The sequence below is a fragment of the Myxocyprinus asiaticus genome, chromosome 12, assembly GCF_019703515.2.
Source record: "Myxocyprinus asiaticus isolate MX2 ecotype Aquarium Trade chromosome 12, UBuf_Myxa_2, whole genome shotgun sequence".
Taxonomy (NCBI): Eukaryota; Metazoa; Chordata; class Actinopteri; order Cypriniformes; family Catostomidae; genus Myxocyprinus; species Myxocyprinus asiaticus.
In genome coordinates, this window is record NC_059355.1 from 41,585,912 (window position 1) to 41,602,664 (window position 16,753).

Consider the following 16,753-nt stretch of genomic DNA (forward strand, 5'->3'; position numbering starts at 1 on the left):
GGATATTTTGTGGAATCCTTTCAGGCATAATTCCTTGACAGTAATGCGTTTACCTTTCACATGAAAAGGTTAATTATGTTCATTTGCAGTTTAGAAGGAAAACAGAATTAAGGATACATGCCCTTTTAACACTGCGTTTACACTAAACGCGAAGCTTCTTTTGTTTCTAACCATATGTATTAGGGTTGTGCCCTATTCAGAATGAAATTGAGAATGCCTTTTAATTGCTATTCAGCTCCTGGAATTTAAATGGAGGTAGCAAACATGATGCATAATTGTAACTGCAATTTACATATATAAAAGGAAGTCAAATTAAAATGGAACGAAATTCAACTACATTTATATAACTGCTGTAATAATAAATGTGTACCTTTTTCCACTATGAATTACCCATAAACATGTTATCATACAAGCAACATATGGGATATTTCCATAAACATGAGATGTTATTAATAAAAGGATTTAAGTATATATATATATATATATATATATATATATATATATATATATATATATATATATATATATACACACACACACACACACACATATGTACACATAAAAAAATATACATATTGCATATACATACTGTACATTTTGACTTATGACTTTCAACAACAACAAAATATATATATACTGTATATATTTCTCTCTCTCTACATAATTTGGGTAACATATTTCTACAATATTATGTATAAAACATTTAAAATATTAATTCATTTGTTCATATGTGTGTGACAATGAACAACGAGGAAATATAGACATTATTTTGAATTTGTTGAATGGAAAAGCAAACATTCAATCAAAAGTGATTTAGAAAGCAATTTAAAAGTAATTAGTAATGTGCTAACTTTTTTCAGTTAAGTAATCCGATTACAGTTTTAGAAAATTAATTATTTATTTGTGGTGGATTACTAATTTAGAGTAATTTACCCAACACTGGTTATGGATAATTCAATTCAAATTCCGACGCATGAATCGAAAGCGAGCCAATTCTTAAATTCAAAGTTTTGCCCAACCTTGATACATATATGGAGTTGTAGCAATAACAACAATACTAGAGTGGAATTTTTATATCAATGAATTTGTTGTAGGATACAAAAAAATTTCACCCATTTAACTGTCGCTCAATTACATCTTTAAAGTTTACAGCTTATTGGTCCATTGGAAGTAAACATTTTGATAAAACATGCAGCTTTGATTCTTCAAGTCTAGACAACTTCAAGCAGATGTGCTTTGTCGTTCGCTTCTTGTATAGATATGGTATAATGGAAGAACATTTTTTTTTTAGATTAAAACTTGAGAATTTAATTAGCATTTTATTAAATTGCATGTTCACCTTTGGCCCACATTGTTTACCAGTTGAAAGTGGCATGATTAGTAAAATAAGACCCCGAAAGGCAAGGCCTATGTTTCTAGCTAGAGTATTGTGTGACTCATAGGATTAAGAAGAGAAGCATATTTAATATGGACTTTAAATGAAGGGTTCATAACCTTTTCCCTTCTCCGCCGTGATGGCTCCGCCGCATTGTTCATACAAGACAGCTCCCTATTATGTCAGTACCTGCAGGCAAGAGAGCAGTGGGATTTATCCTTCCCTTATGGGAATCTGGCGCTAGGTCTAATGCTGTAGCCGCATGCCCACTGGCCCATTTACAAGAATAGCAGGCACGGAGCTCGCTGAATGTTTTATTATCCGTGTTGTCTCATTGTTTATATACCAAACATTGTGGAATGTAGGGGAACAAGTTCCTCCAAAAAGGAAGTTCTCCTAATGGGCTTCCCAGATATGATGTATAAATGTATTAATTGTATAAATAGCATGGGCGTATTGTAAAAACTAATGTAATCCAGCCTGCGAGGTGATTTGTCTTAGGCGTAGTTATGTTTCACTAAAGCTCTCACTTCTTTAGCACACCTGCCCCACTCTATTTTGGAGAGGTTTAATATTTATGATGATTCTCCTTTATTTTTCATGTTGCTTTTGCTGTTCTTCAGTTGTTTCCATCCTCCATTTAATCTTTTCTCTGTTCTTATTAAAAGTGTGAAAAGTACATTTAAAATTAGTTTTAAGTTAACTTCTTTAAAGTAAGGGTACTATGACACAGTTGAATCATTTAAAAGTCAAAGAATCTTGCCAAAAATATATTTAATTAAAATGATTATATATATAAAAATATATATCTTTCCACATTTATTTATTTATACTTTTGAACTTAAGTGTTTAAAAGTAAAAGGAAAAAACTCCATTCTTCACGTTTGAAATTGAAGAAATCGAGTTTTTTTTATTTTATTTTATTTTTTTTTATTTCATGCTTTTCATTTTTTACATTCAATCACAATTTTCTAAAAATAAAACAAAAAAAAACGTATTTTATTTTTAAAAACAAATGTTATTTTTATTGCCTAATTGGAATTTTTTGGGGGGGTAATCCTCAAAATTATGTTAGATTTCTCTGAAAACAGGACTTTATCATTTATCTTACTTTGCTTATCAAGTAAACGTGTCTTGTTTCAATGATGTTTAGATATTTTTACTTGACAAGACATTTTTTAATGATTTGTTTTTTTTTTAATGATTTAAGATTTGCAGTGTTAATATTTGATTATAAACTGATCACTAACCTTGTTCGCATACAAGTTAAAGTTTGTCTTCAAAATTAGTTAACAGACATGTGATTTTATTAACTCAGTTAGACACAAGAGATATATAATTATATATTACACAGTGATGACCAGTGAAATATGTAGTTGGTACTTTAATGGTCAAAATGAAATTTTGAAAAATATAGAAATGCAAGTAAAATACAAGTATTCAGTTTCAGTAGTACTGAGATTATTTCACAAAATAATACACAATAAATAAAATAACAATAAAAATAAGAAATGAATAACACACACACACACACACACATTATATATATATATATTTGTCTCTTCTGTTCTAGCATCTATACTACTCCAGCCACTTAGGGAACTTGGCAGTGCAATACTGAAAATATTGTTGACATTTGTATGACAAATTGCTTATGTTTCTCATTTGTAAGTCACATTGGATAAAAGCATCTGCTAAATGACTAAATGTAAATACACAAGTTTAGTAATAAAGTACAATTACTCAAGTAATTTACACAAAGTTTTTGCTATTATTTACAACACACTTCAAATCCACTGCAGGCCTGTAAATAAACAATGCTACACTTATCCCATTCGCAGCTCAGGGGATTCTTGTTTGTCTGGATTAGCCTACGGCCAGACCTCTTCACTGCCACTGTGATTTCTTTCTTTCCTCTGCATCTCCTTTTCCCCATCGTCTTTCCATCTACCAGCCAGGTGATAAAATCTGTAATCTTATTTTGAAGTCCCATGGAATTAGGCCTACGAAACATTCGTCAGCAGAGTGAGGGAATGAGTCGATCAATAAGTGTATCTCATGTTTATCACTTCCTCTGACAGCAGCAAAGCAGGGGAGACACTCAAAGTCTTTCATTCTGCTGCTGTTGGCATGATTAGAAATCACCCACAAATTATTTTGTTGCCTTCATTAGGTCTTTTCTTTGCTGGGCTCTCAATATTGTGCATCTCTAATTGTATTCAAATCACCCATAAAGAGAGGGTGTTAATCGTAGGGATAGTGTTCGTTTTAACCCAGTCTCACAGCAAGTCATGATAACTGTACAAAATTCCAAAATCAGCATCTTGGCTCATATTAAAATGTAAAAATTTTACTTCCAAAACAAAAAAATACAAAAAAAATTAACCAACAAAAAATGTCATTATGATTTTACCTAAGATTTAACCCCAACCCAAACCTACACCTAACCATGATTTGAATTGGAAATTCTATTTTGTGAAAGAAAACCTTTATTAGCATATTAAAGGTTATTGGCATACATCAGTCTACATCAATCATTTGTATTGCATAAATATAAAAATGAGTAACCAAATTTATTTACAGACGTTCCCTTTCTTACAATAAATTGTTAAATAGGAGGCTAGCTAAAATGTTATGCCTGTATTGTTATACGAGCGTATGGGACGCTCAGAGGGTTCAGTTAAGCACTAGTAGAAATGGTGGTGGGAGTTTCCGGTTAGAGAAACAGGAGCAAGAGAGCGTGTCCCAGCTGAAGGGTTTTATTTGGATTATTTCTGCATGTTTGAGGTATTAGAAGCATTTGCCCATCGGTGTGTGGTTTCTTAATCACTCACAGGAACAACAAACATGCAGCAGTCCAGATTGTGCAATGAAAACAAGTCAGTCTCTCCACCTATATACACTATATTGCCAAAAGTATTCGCTCATCTGCCTTTAGACGCATATGAATTTAAGTGACATCCCATTCTTAATCCATAGGGTTTAATATGACGTCGGCCCACCCTTTGCAGCTATAACAACTTCAACTCTTCTGGGAAGGCTTTCCACAAGGTTTAGGAGTGTGTTTATGGGAATTTTTGACCATTCTTCCAGAAGCGCATTTGTGAGGTCAGACACTGATGATGGACGAGAAGGCCTGGCTCGCAGTCTTCGCTCTTATTCATCCCAAAGGTGCTCTATCGGGTTGAGGTCAGGACTCTGTGCAGGCCAGTCAAGTTCTTCCACACCAAACTCGCTCATCCATGTCTTTATGGACCTTGCTTTGTGCACTGGTGCGCAGTCATATTGGAACAGGAAGGGGCCATCCCCAAACTGTTCCCACAAAGTTGGGAGCATGGAATTGTCCAAAATCTCTTGGTATGCTGAAGCATTCAGAGTTCCTTTCACTGGAACTAAGGGGCCAAGCCCAGCTCCTGAAAAACAACCCCACACCATAATCCCCCTCCACCAAACTTCACAGTTGGCACAATGCAGTCAGACAAGTACCGTTCTCCTGGCAACCGCCAAACCCAGACTCGTCCATCAGATTGCCAGATGGAGAAGCGTGATTCGTCACTCCAGAGAACGCGTCTCCACTGCTCTAGAGTCCAGTGACGGCGTGCTTTACACCACTGCATCCGACGCTTTGCATTGCACTTGGTGATGTATGGCTTGGATGCAGCTGCTCGGCCATGGAAACCCATTCCATGAAGCTCTCTATGCACTGTTCTTGAGCTAATCTGAAGGCCACATGAACTTTGGAGGTCTGTAGCGATTGACTCTGCAGAAAGTTGGCGACCTCTGCCCACTATGCGCCTCAGCATCCGCTGACCCCGCTCTGTCATTTTACGTGGCCTACCACTTCGTGGCTGAGTTGCTGTCATTCCCAATCGCTTCCACTTTGTTATAATACCACTGACAGTTGACTGTGGAATATTTAGTAGCGAGGAAATTTCACGACTGGACTTGTTGTACAGGTGGCATCCTATTACAGTACCAAGCTGGGTTTCACTGAGCTCCTGAGAGCGGCCCATTCTTTCACAAATGTTTGTAGAAGCAGTCTGCATGCCTAGGTGCTTCATTTTATACACCTGTGGCCATGGAAGTGATTGAAACACCTGAATTCAATTATTTGGATGGGTGAGCGAATACTTTTGGCAATATAGTGTATATAGTCTGCCCCCCTGATACTTGTTCAGGCATGTCTGGACTTGTCTAGGCTTGTCCAAAATTAATAAAAAAAAGTTATATACATAAAGATACTTCCGGGGGCGTAGTTGGGCTTTTGTGCATAGCTGCCCCCAAATTTTCATCAGGACATTTGAACCTGATAGAAAGCCCTTCCTTAGTGGAAGAATTGGTGGTCATCATCCATGAGTTTGGGAAGTGGGACTAATTGAGCCACAGGTCTAACATAAGTCCGATCTTGAACCTGAACTGCAACTGTCCTTATACGTCCATCAGGTCCAGGGAAGGTATGAGTCACCCTGCCCACTGGCCAGAGGGCTTATGGAAGTTGTGGGTCCATGAGGAGCACTACCTGGTCAACCCTGAGTTCGTCGTTGTCCCTTTGCCATTTTTGTCTTTCCTGGAGGTTTGGCAGATAATAATTGATAAATCTAGCCCAGAATTGGTCTGCAAGTATTTGGCTATGTCTCCATCTCCTTGTTCTTAAGAGATTGCTGGAGTCATATATTACTTGTGGTAGAGAGGAGTCATGGCGACCCATGAGCAGGATGCTGGGTGTGATTGGGTCTGCGATATCTGATGATACGTAGCCTAAATGCCTGGCATTCATGATGCCCTCCACCTCAATGAGAACAGTGTGGAGGATTGCTTCAGGGTCTGTATGTTCCTTTAGAATGACTTTCAAGGCTTGTTTCACTGATTTTACATCCCTCTCCCAAATACCACCAAAATGTGGAGCACTGGGAGGAATAAATCTGAAAGAGATTTTCTGTTCGGCTAATTGCTCCTTTAATCGAGGTGCCATAGCTTCATAGGCCTCTTATCTCTCTGTTCCCTCCAACAAAGTTGGTGCCATTATCATAGAAGAGCTCGAAAGGCTTGCCTCTTCTAGCTATAAACCTCCATAGAGACATCAAGAAGGCATCAGTGTCGAGACTCTCAAGTAGATCCAGATGGAGGCATCGGGTGGTCATACACTTGAAGACTATTCCCCATCTCTTTTCAGTTCGTCGTCCTATTTTTACTGTAAATGGGCCAAAGCAGCCCATTAGAAGGGGGACTTAGAAGGGGGACTTGTAAAGCCTAAGACGAGCTGGTGGCAGATCTGCCATCATGGGGATGTTAGGTTGGGCATGCCACTTTTGTTACAATAGTGACGTCTGAGCTCAGCAAGGACTCTTTCTGGTCCAGGATGAAGGAGATTGGCATCATATTCCTTAATAAGGAGTCTAGTTAGTTGTTAATGGGGATCAAGAACTATGGGATGTAGGGCATTCATGTCTATATGTTCAGCATGACGTAGTCTCCCTTCAACCCTAATTAGCCCAGCATCTCTATTATATTCAGGAGACAGGGACACTAACTGGCTATTAGATGGTAAGGGTCGGTTTGATGAAAGAGCCTTAACCACCTCTGGAAATGAATCTCTTTGGGCTTGTTGGAGAAGGAGCCTTTCTGTAGCAACATAATGCTCAGCTACATCTATTTGCGGTGTGGAAGATTGAGCTGCCCCATGTAGGTATGCCACTGTGGCCTTTACCAGGTCTTTCCAGGTGTTATACTGATTTGCGTTTGGGAGTTATTCTAATTGACTAGTGCATGTTTGGAGTAGTGTCAGAGCATGCTGGTCCTGTTTAGAATGAGTGGCTGTTGTTTCATTAATGTAGGGCTGGGTGTCAATCTGCCAAAGACCCTCAACGTTCTTGAGTAGCACAGCATTCTGAGCATCTTTAGAGATGTGCAGAAATTGTTGATCCCAGGAAGCAGTTTGGTTGTATCCTACAGGGCCTTGGAGAGCCCAGTCAAGTCTAGTGTGAACAGCTATGGGTGCATTTGGAGGTCCCATTCGTATGGGTTGGACTGGCCCAAATAGGCGAGACATGTCTGACCCAATGAGTAGCAAGGGTTGTGCTTGCTCAATCTGTGGTGGTGGCATAGTGGACTAAAGCACTGAACTGGTAAGCGAAAGGTTGTTGGTTCAATCCCCACAGCCACCACCATTGTGTCCTTGAGCAAGGCACTTAACTCCAGGTTGCTCCAGGGGGATTGTCCCTGTAATAAGTGCATTGTAAGTCGCTATGGATAAAAGCATCTGTTAAATTCATAAATGTAAGTGTAAGGACCCGATATGGCATATTGGGTCCTTACCAACATTGGAGTGCAGCTACTGGATAAGAGTGTTCAGACAGTCTCCGATTCTCTGCAGTGAGGGCATGATTAATCTGGAACTTCCTAGTTGGTTTGTTTAAAGGTGACAGAGAGGGAAACAGATGCTCCATTTAATTGAAGTACATCCTGACGTATTGTACGTAGTGTGAGATTTTCAGGCACTGTGGTGAGGTTTAACTGTTCCACAGCCTGTGGCAGTATAATGCTACGCTCAGAGCCATTGTCTAATGCTGCATATGTCTCCATGGCTTTATCCCTGTTATCAAGTAGGACCATAACTACCTTAAGCATCACCTTTGTAGATCGGTTGGGATGATCCAAGTATACCTGGGAGGTGGGAACATTGACCAGAAGAACACTCGTGTGTCTGCAGGGCTGCTTCATGGAGAATGTTCAGGTGCAGCTCTTTACAGGTCTTGCACCCTCGCTTCAGAGTGCAGTTGTCTGAAGTATGTGTCCTTCCACATTTCCAACAATGCTTTCCATCCTTTATCCACTTCATTATTTGCTCTGTGGTTAGTAGCTTAAATTTAGAACAAGAGTTTAGGAAATGGTCCTTCTTGTTGCAATATGGACAGTACGGTTGAAACCTGGGTGTCTGTACTCTTGCTTGTCCTTGAACAGGTAAGGTACTGTTAGTTGAGTAAAGATTGAGGTGGATCTGTCCTTAGGGTGAGATGGTATGCGTGGATCCTGCTTAGTTGTCCTGGATACCTCACTTTGATAAAGTGCTGCTGCCCTGTTTGAAATATACTTAGCCTGAGACTTTAGTTGTAGCCATACAGAGAAATCAGGTGGAGTGTAGGTACGGTCTGTGCCTGTCTGGAAAATGCCGTGGCTAAAGCAGTACTCCACTAAACTGTCACGGTATGATGGTGGCATTTTGCTCAAAAGGTGATCGACATGAGATCCACACCTTAACTCAACCATTCAGGCCTTCTAAAGTCCTGAGCATCCCTACTAATGAATGGATGGATAAGGCAAAGTCGTCAAAAACTTCAGCATCTCTAAACTTTACTGCAGGGGCATTCAGTATGGCACATAACTCACACTGGACTAGTTGGCGTGGTTAGCCATATTTATCTTGCAGTGCTTGAAAAGCAGCAGTGTATGGCCTGGGATCGTGCATGTATACCTTTGCAAGCTGGAGAGCACTGGGGAGCTTTAAGTGACCTAGAAGCACTTGATACTTGTACTATTCACTTAAGTGCTTTTGGTTATTCATTAGATTGTCCAGAGCCATTTTGAGCAGTGCAAAGTCACTTTCAAATCCAGTTTCAAAGGTCGGTGTGACAGGTTTTGGGACAACATAGGCAGAAGCAGCTAACATCTCTAGTCCGAGCTGCTGGGCTTGAGTTATATACATTGTTGCCTGAGCTGGAAGGGCATGAGATGGAACCAGATGAGTGGCTGGGAATGCCATTTGAGCATGAGGATACAGTACTTGGTGTGGCTGAATATGTGCTGAAGCCCCTAAGGTTACAGGGTCCGGAGATGAAGCTATTGAAGGAGGCATACTGACTGCAGGTATCTGATGGTAGGTTACAGTGGTGACAGGAGGGGTTGGCTGCATTGTAACTGTAGCTGGACAAATGGGTGAAGGGTCAGTGAAAGCAATTCTAGACTCTGAAGTGGACTGAGCTGCTGCAAGAGGGGGCGATGACCATGTCACTACATTGGGATGGCACACATCTGAAGTCATGGGTACTGGAGGAACCTTCAGTTGCTAAGGCTGTAGTCAGCACTACATGTGGTGCTGGAGGAGGCAATACTGATGCCTCAGAGGCAGGAAAGTCAAGGTGTGGCGTGGAATGTCCCTGCATTTCCTGGGCAGATGATATGAAGATATCACTAAAAGCAACTCTCTGTTGAGGTGGGCTTACCTCAGGTAGTGATTCAGGTGAGTTACTTGCAATGCTAGATTGCAATCCAGGTCTGCTCACGTCGTGGGTGTCCTGTTTAAGGAGCGAGGTGACTAGCTTGGCAACCTCAAGCTCATTTTGTACTTTGAGACGGCATCATGTCTCAATTTGTTTAGCCAAGGCTTCTCTGGCTTTGAGCGAGTCTCTGGCTTAATCATCAAGTCTCTGACATTCCTTATCTGCTGTAGTGTCCTCTTTGATCTGATGTTATAGTTTCTCTAGTTCAAGAGCCTTTAATCTCTCCTCCAGCATTGCAGCTTGGACGTCAGACAGAACGTGTCTTGGAGATCTACTTGATGCACTGTGGCATGGTCTGGATGTAGTGTTGGAGGCTGTACTAGAGGAGATAGACTTGTCTAGTACATCTCTGTGAAGAGGTGTCAGCTGGGGTTGTTGCTGAGTGCAGGGAGCTGTACTTCATAATCCTCAAGATGGGCTGGAAGATGTCTCTCTTTGTGTGCGGGGTCGGACCGCGGGATCTGCTGTGTGGCAGTATAGGATCCATCTCTACTGAAGTACATCCGGCTCGAAGGACCATATATGAGCGTAAGGGACGCTCAGAGGGTTCGGTTAAGCATTGGTAGAAATGGTGGTGGGAGTTTCCGTTTAGGGAAACGGGAGCAAGAGAGAGTGTCCCAGCTGAAGGGTTATTTCTGTATGTATGAGGTATTACTGGCATTTGCCCATCAGTGTGTGGTTTCTTAAATCACTCACAGGAACAACAAACATGCAGCAGTCCAGATTGTGCAATGAAAACAAGTCAGTCTCTCCACCTGTACACACACATATACATATACAGATACTTGTTCAGGCATGTCTTGACTTGTCTAGGCTTGTTCAAAATTAATAGTTATATACATAAAGATACCTCCAGGGGGCGTAGTTGGGCTTTTGTACAATTGTATCGATTTGAAATTCTGTTTGTTGAACAGTTTAATTAATGGATAGTTCACCCAAAAATGAAGATTCTCTCATCATTTACTCACCCTCATGCCATCCCAGATATATATGACTTCTTCAGCAGAACACAAAGATTTTTTTGAAGAATATCTCAGCTCTGTAGATCCATACAATGCAAGCAAATGGTGATCAGACCTTTGTAGCTCCAAAAATCACAAAAGAAACATTAAAGTAATCCATATGACTCCAGGGTTTAAATCCATATCTTCAGAAGTGATATAATACGTGTGGGTGAGAAACAGAACAATATTCAAAAGTCCTACAATTAAGAGCTACAAAGGTCTGATCACCATTCACTTGCACTGTATGGACCTACAGAGCTGAGATATTCTTCTAAAAATTGTTGTTGTGTTCTGCTCTAGAAAGAAAGTCATACACTTCTGGGATGGCATGAGGGTGAGAAAATTATGAGTATTAATCCCTTTAAAATGTTTTTTTTCCCTACTGTACATTTAAGGCTTATAGTAAATGCCCTCTTATGTTTGGCCAATATTTTTGTATATGAATACAAAAAGGAAAGGAAAATTCAATTTTCCATGATATTACTTTTTCAAAGAGACATGAATGAATGGTTCATCTTTTACATCTATAGACAGAGCTCAGTTTAAGGTTACATAGTTTTAATTAAATAGCTTTTACACCAAGAGTTTTCCATAAAAGAATAGCTGAAGGTCTTACAAAAGCAGATGTTCTTCCAAAGAGACCACAGACACAGATCTGTATTTATCATAATCACACATTCCTTTTAAGTTTGACTTGTGGGTGTGAAATGTTTAGTGTGATTGTGTGCCCTGTGGGCAAAGCTAAGTCAGGGCCAGACTGCTTACTCTCATTTAAACTGTGGGGTTTAAAAGTCACTCTCCCAGAATTAGGGAATTGAGGGGAAAAGCAGCATCACTTTGGTTTTAGTTGTAGGTTTAAGAACCGAATACAACTGGTTTGCAGTATTAGACAGATAATTAAAAGTTCTCAGAATGCAGTAGGAATCAGTCATCAATTACATTGCAGTATATTTGTCTTGTTTACTAGTAAAATATCTCTAAACATGCTTAAATGAAGATAAACTTACTTGAAGAAAAACTGTATATAAGACTTGATTTCAGGGAATATGTTTTGAATTAAGTTTCTTTTTCTTACTCCATTGTAAGCGTTTCGACCAAAATATTTTCTATATGTTACATGCTTTTAACTATAAGAAAGGCATTTGTATTGGGCTTATGACCAATAGCATGATTTTGCGGCATAATTATCTGTTTGTTTGACCAGTGCCAGTTTGCAAATTTGTTTGATGGTGCAGAAATAACACTTTACCTTTAAAACAAGATACTTTTTCTGGAGAAGCAAAATTGTGTAAGCTATTAAGACTTGTTTTCATAGCTTATATCTTAAGTTGATTTTTCTTCACCCATTGGCAAAATTGCATTTTTATTTAATCATAAATCAAACACATTTCGATAATACTTTACAATAAGGTTATATTCGTTAACATTAGATAAAATGAACTAACAATAAACAATACGTTTACAGCACACATTAGTCTTGGTTAATGTTAATTTCAACATATACTAATACATTTTTAAAATGACGTTTTTTTTTTTTTTTTTATAATAAAGTTGTTTATGCAAACATTTACTTAAGCTAATAAATAGAACCTTTATGTAAAGTGTTAACCACATTTCTTTAAGCATAAATCAAACACATTTTTAGTGAGGTTTATGCTTTACACAATGCATTTATGCTTTTTAATATGCTTTTAACAAGAAATTATTTGCCAGTTGGATAAGAAAAACGTAATGTAACATTCTCTTAAAAAAAAAAAAATAAAAATATTGTACACTCAACTTATCTGAAAACTTTTATAAATATTATTACCATAAAACGGGTGTCCAAAGTCCGGCCCGCGGGCCATCTGCGGCCCTCCGACTGCTCCGATGCGGGCCGCGAAAGACTTTAAAAACGGAACAGAATAAGGCCCGCTATGGAGGAATCATATAAAATTAATATTCTTGCCACTTGATGTCACTATCACGTGCAGCCGCTGTTCACAGCGCATCGTCTCCAGTGCGTTCTGTGCTGTCATCATCAGCTTCATCCACTGCCAGAGTTCAACAGGAGTTTGGAATACTCTTTATTTTCAAGGATGAAGTGTCCCGCAGAAAGAATGATGCATTTATTAAAGGACTGACATCAGGTTAGATACTTTACTCATGTACTTGTTCTTGTTAAAATGTACTGATACCTTACATTATACAACTGAGTAGAGCTGCTGTTGTGCGAGTGGCTGAACACAGTTTGAGCATGCACAAAGACGCGCGAACCGAGCATATTTTCCAGAACGTCCTCTGTAGTGCTGAGAAGTATACTGTAATTGGTTCGTTCTGATATTTCATTGAAACAAGAAAAACGATTCACGGGCTTCCCAGCGCCATTTGAGTTAGGACATACTGTAGAAGAGAGCGCTTAAAACACGTGCACATCTGTGTCTGATACGCGCGCTCAGCTTGCACATGCACGTTTACAAAATAAAATGAAGCGCAATCATTTTGATCAAATTCTAATGCAAGTAACAACAGAACAGAAGTTATAATTGTATAGTGGTAATTCCTTGAAAAATAGAGAGTAATTCCCTATATCACTTCATAAAGTGATCAAATGTTATCCAATTCTGATTATTGTGATGAGTCACACCCAACACTCAGTAGCAGATCAGTATTTTCTTTGCATTGCATTGCCACTGAATGGACATCAAAAAGATCAAATGTGAATAAATGAGTGTAACATTTTGTATAAGAAGCATCACTGTTCCATTATAAGAGTTCTTTGTGAGTGAAATACCCTATATTTCATTTACATGTAGGGCCTACACAAGCATACCATAGAGCAAAAATTATGATTAAAACTTGCATAATATTAAGCATACAATATAATGGTTTTGCATAGTGGCAATCTAGTAGCTTCTTGCCATTTTTTAAATTACAGCGATGCGGCCCACGGCACCTTATTTTGTCTGCATTTGGCCCCCGACCGAAGAAGTTGGACACCCCTGCCATAAAGGAATAGTTCACCCAAAAATGAATATTCTCTCATCATTTACTTGCCCTCATCCCATCCCAGATGTGAATGACTTTCTTCTGCAGAATACAAATGAAGATTTTTAGAAGAATATCTCAGCTCTTTAGGTCCATACAATGCAAGTCAACAGGGTCCAAAACTTTGAAGCTCCAAAAAGCACAAAAGCAGCATAAAAATAATCCATACAACTCCAGTGATTAAATCCATATCTTCAGACGTGATTTGATAGGTGTGGGTGAGAAACAGATCAATATTTAAGTCCTTTTTTACTATAAATTCTCCTCCCTGCCCAGTAGGCGGCAATATGTTCGAAGAATGCAAATCTCCATAAACAAAAGAAAAGAGAAGGGTGCTTAGGAGGGCCATTTGAAAATGCAGATTTATAGTAAATAAAAAGGACTTAAATATTTATTGGTTTCTCACCCACATCTATCATATCGCTTATGAAAACATGGATTTAACCACTGGAGTTGGATGAATTACTTGTATGCTGTCTTTATTTGCTTTTTGAGCTTCAAAGTTCTGGTCACCATTCACTTGCACTGTGTGGAACTACAGAGCTGAAATATTCTTCTAAATAGTTTTGTTTGTGTTCTACAGAAGAAAGTCACATCTGGGATAGCATGAGGGTGATGTAAATGATGAAAAAAAAGAATTTTTATTTATATATTCAGTATACAGTACACTTTAGGCTGAGTTATCTTGTATTTGGGCACTTTGTGTGTTTATATTGTTTGTTTATTTGCATGCCGTCTACCCATAATTTTTGTTAACTGTTTGTTGTCCTTTAGGGAAAATGTCCATAAATGATGCTCTGAATGTGCTGTTGAGTCTGGGTCAATTATTTATTAGGTTTGAGTTACTTGCATTTTAAAGAAAGATCAATACAATGTCTGTATAATTAAGCCATAATTTACCCTAATGGTAATGGTGTAGGAATTTATGGCACTACCTTTGGACAAAACTAATATATTAGATGCGATTTCTTGTCTCTACCCATCTAAGTGGATGAGTGTATCAGTTGAGCCTGACCTCTGTTGTCGTCATTGTTGTTGTTTGCTTATGGTGCATCGTTGTGATTACATCATACTGTTTCTCATAGTTCATAGCTCAAAGAATATAAGTTCTCTTTGAAGGGCAAATAAAGCACAATAATCAAGGTTAAGGCAGTTTTGTGTAATCATTACCTCTGGTGTTTGGTGTTGCAGCCTCTCCCCAGCTAATTGAGAAGCCACAGGATGTACAGAAGGCCATAGATGACTCTCTGGTGTGGGAATGCAAAGCCACAGGGAAGCCCAAACCCTCTTACAGATGGATGAAGAATGGAGAGAACTTGGAGCCCACTGAGGTCAGTTCTCCTCAGAAGTGTGAGCACGGTCACTCAAATTGTTTCAGTAGATAGATTCTAGAGATGTTATGACTAATAATAGAAATTGCATTAAAAGGGATAGTTTACCCAAATATGAAAATTATTTTATCTACTTACCCTCATGTCATACCAATCCAAACCAAAATGATTTTCTCTTTCCATGGAACACAAAGGTGTTATTTTGCAGAATGTCCAAGCTACTTATTTCCATCCATTAAATTGAATAAGATCTGCGGCTGTCAAGTGGTAGAAAGTGCCATAATAGTAGTCTATACAACTTGTCCACCAAATTCCAAGTCGTATAAAGCCATGCAATAGCTTTTTGTGAGGAATGGGCTTAAATTTCTGAGCCATGTCAGAACGACTGGTGGGCTATTTTACACTGTCATGAAAAAAAAGTGAGGCTGCGCAGCAAAAGGAAATAAAAAAAAATAAACTATTGCATATTATATATGAAAAAAATCAAAACAGAGCTCACAATGCAAGCTTAATTGAAACGTTGGCTTGTATTTCGAGTTGAGCAGTTTTTTTTTTTTTTTTTTCACTTTACTAAAAGTGTAAAATGTATTGATTTTGTTTATAAAACAGTTTGCTTTGCATTTACAATCCTGTGAAAGCAGGGGGTGCTGCAGCACCCACACTTCCCACGTCTGTGATAAGCGAGTTTGTAATACCGCAAGCCATCTTTATTAGCTATATGAGACCAATGCTTTAGAGTATTCCTTAAAGGGATAGTTCACACAAAATGAAAATTCTCTCATGATTTACTCACTCCCCCTGGCATCCCAGATGTGTATGACTTTTCTTCTGCAGAACAGAAATTAAGATATTTAGAAGAATATTTCAGCTCTGTAGGTCTTCACAATGCAAGTGAATGGGTGCCAATTTTGAAGCTACAAAATCCACATAAAAGGAGCATAAAAGTAATCCATATGACTCCAGTGGTTAAATTCATATCTTCAGACATGGTATGCTAGGTGTGGATAAGAAACAGATACATTGTCTTTTTTTATTTATTTTTTTTATCGTAAATTCAACTCCTTGCGCTGTAGGGGGCAATATGTATGAAGAATGTGAATCACCAAAAACAGAAGAAAGTGAATGTGGAGTTGAGATTAAATTCTCCTCCCTGCTCAGTCATAGTATAAAAAAATAAATTAAAAAAAAATTAATATTAATCTGATTCTCACCCACACCTATTATATCGCACCTGAAGATATGGCTTTACCACCAGAGTCATCTGGAGTACTTTTATGTTGCCCTTGTGGATTTTGGAGCTTCAAAATTTTGGCACCCATTCACTTACATTGTATGGACCTACAGAGCTGAGAAGTTCTTCTAAAAAGCTTTGTGTAAAAAAACACATTTTAGATGGCATGAGGATGAGTAAATGATGGGAGAATTGTCGTTTTTGGGTGAACTAACCCTTTAATGCATCTCTGCGACTTCATATCTTTGCTATCTACAGTAAATCTGAGAAAATCCACTTGATAACCTGATATGTCATGGGCACTTTCTGTGTAGGCCACTACAGAAATGTTGAAACAATAGGAAGAGACAAAATTGGGAACATAAAAGCGTCGAAACATCCGCCACTTGTTCCAAAAATGTGATGGAATTGCTCAGCAAAACTGTAATAATCTCAAAAGTGGCATTATCAAGGACAAACTGTTACCATTCATTTCTAACAACACATTTTAAGGACCTAATCAACACATT

At 38.5% G+C, this 16,753-nt stretch overlaps 1 protein-coding gene across 1 annotated transcript in view; it reads left to right on the forward strand.

Moving 5' to 3' along the window:
• Positions 1-16,753, forward strand: part of LOC127449422 (contactin-4-like) — a 261,042-nt gene that overhangs the window by 154,087 nt on the left and 90,202 nt on the right. The window contains exon 9 of the mRNA XM_051712833.1: positions 14,874-15,013. Coding sequence (XP_051568793.1) covers positions 14,874-15,013 — 140 coding nt within the window. The remainder of the gene's footprint in view (positions 1-14,873; positions 15,014-16,753) is intronic.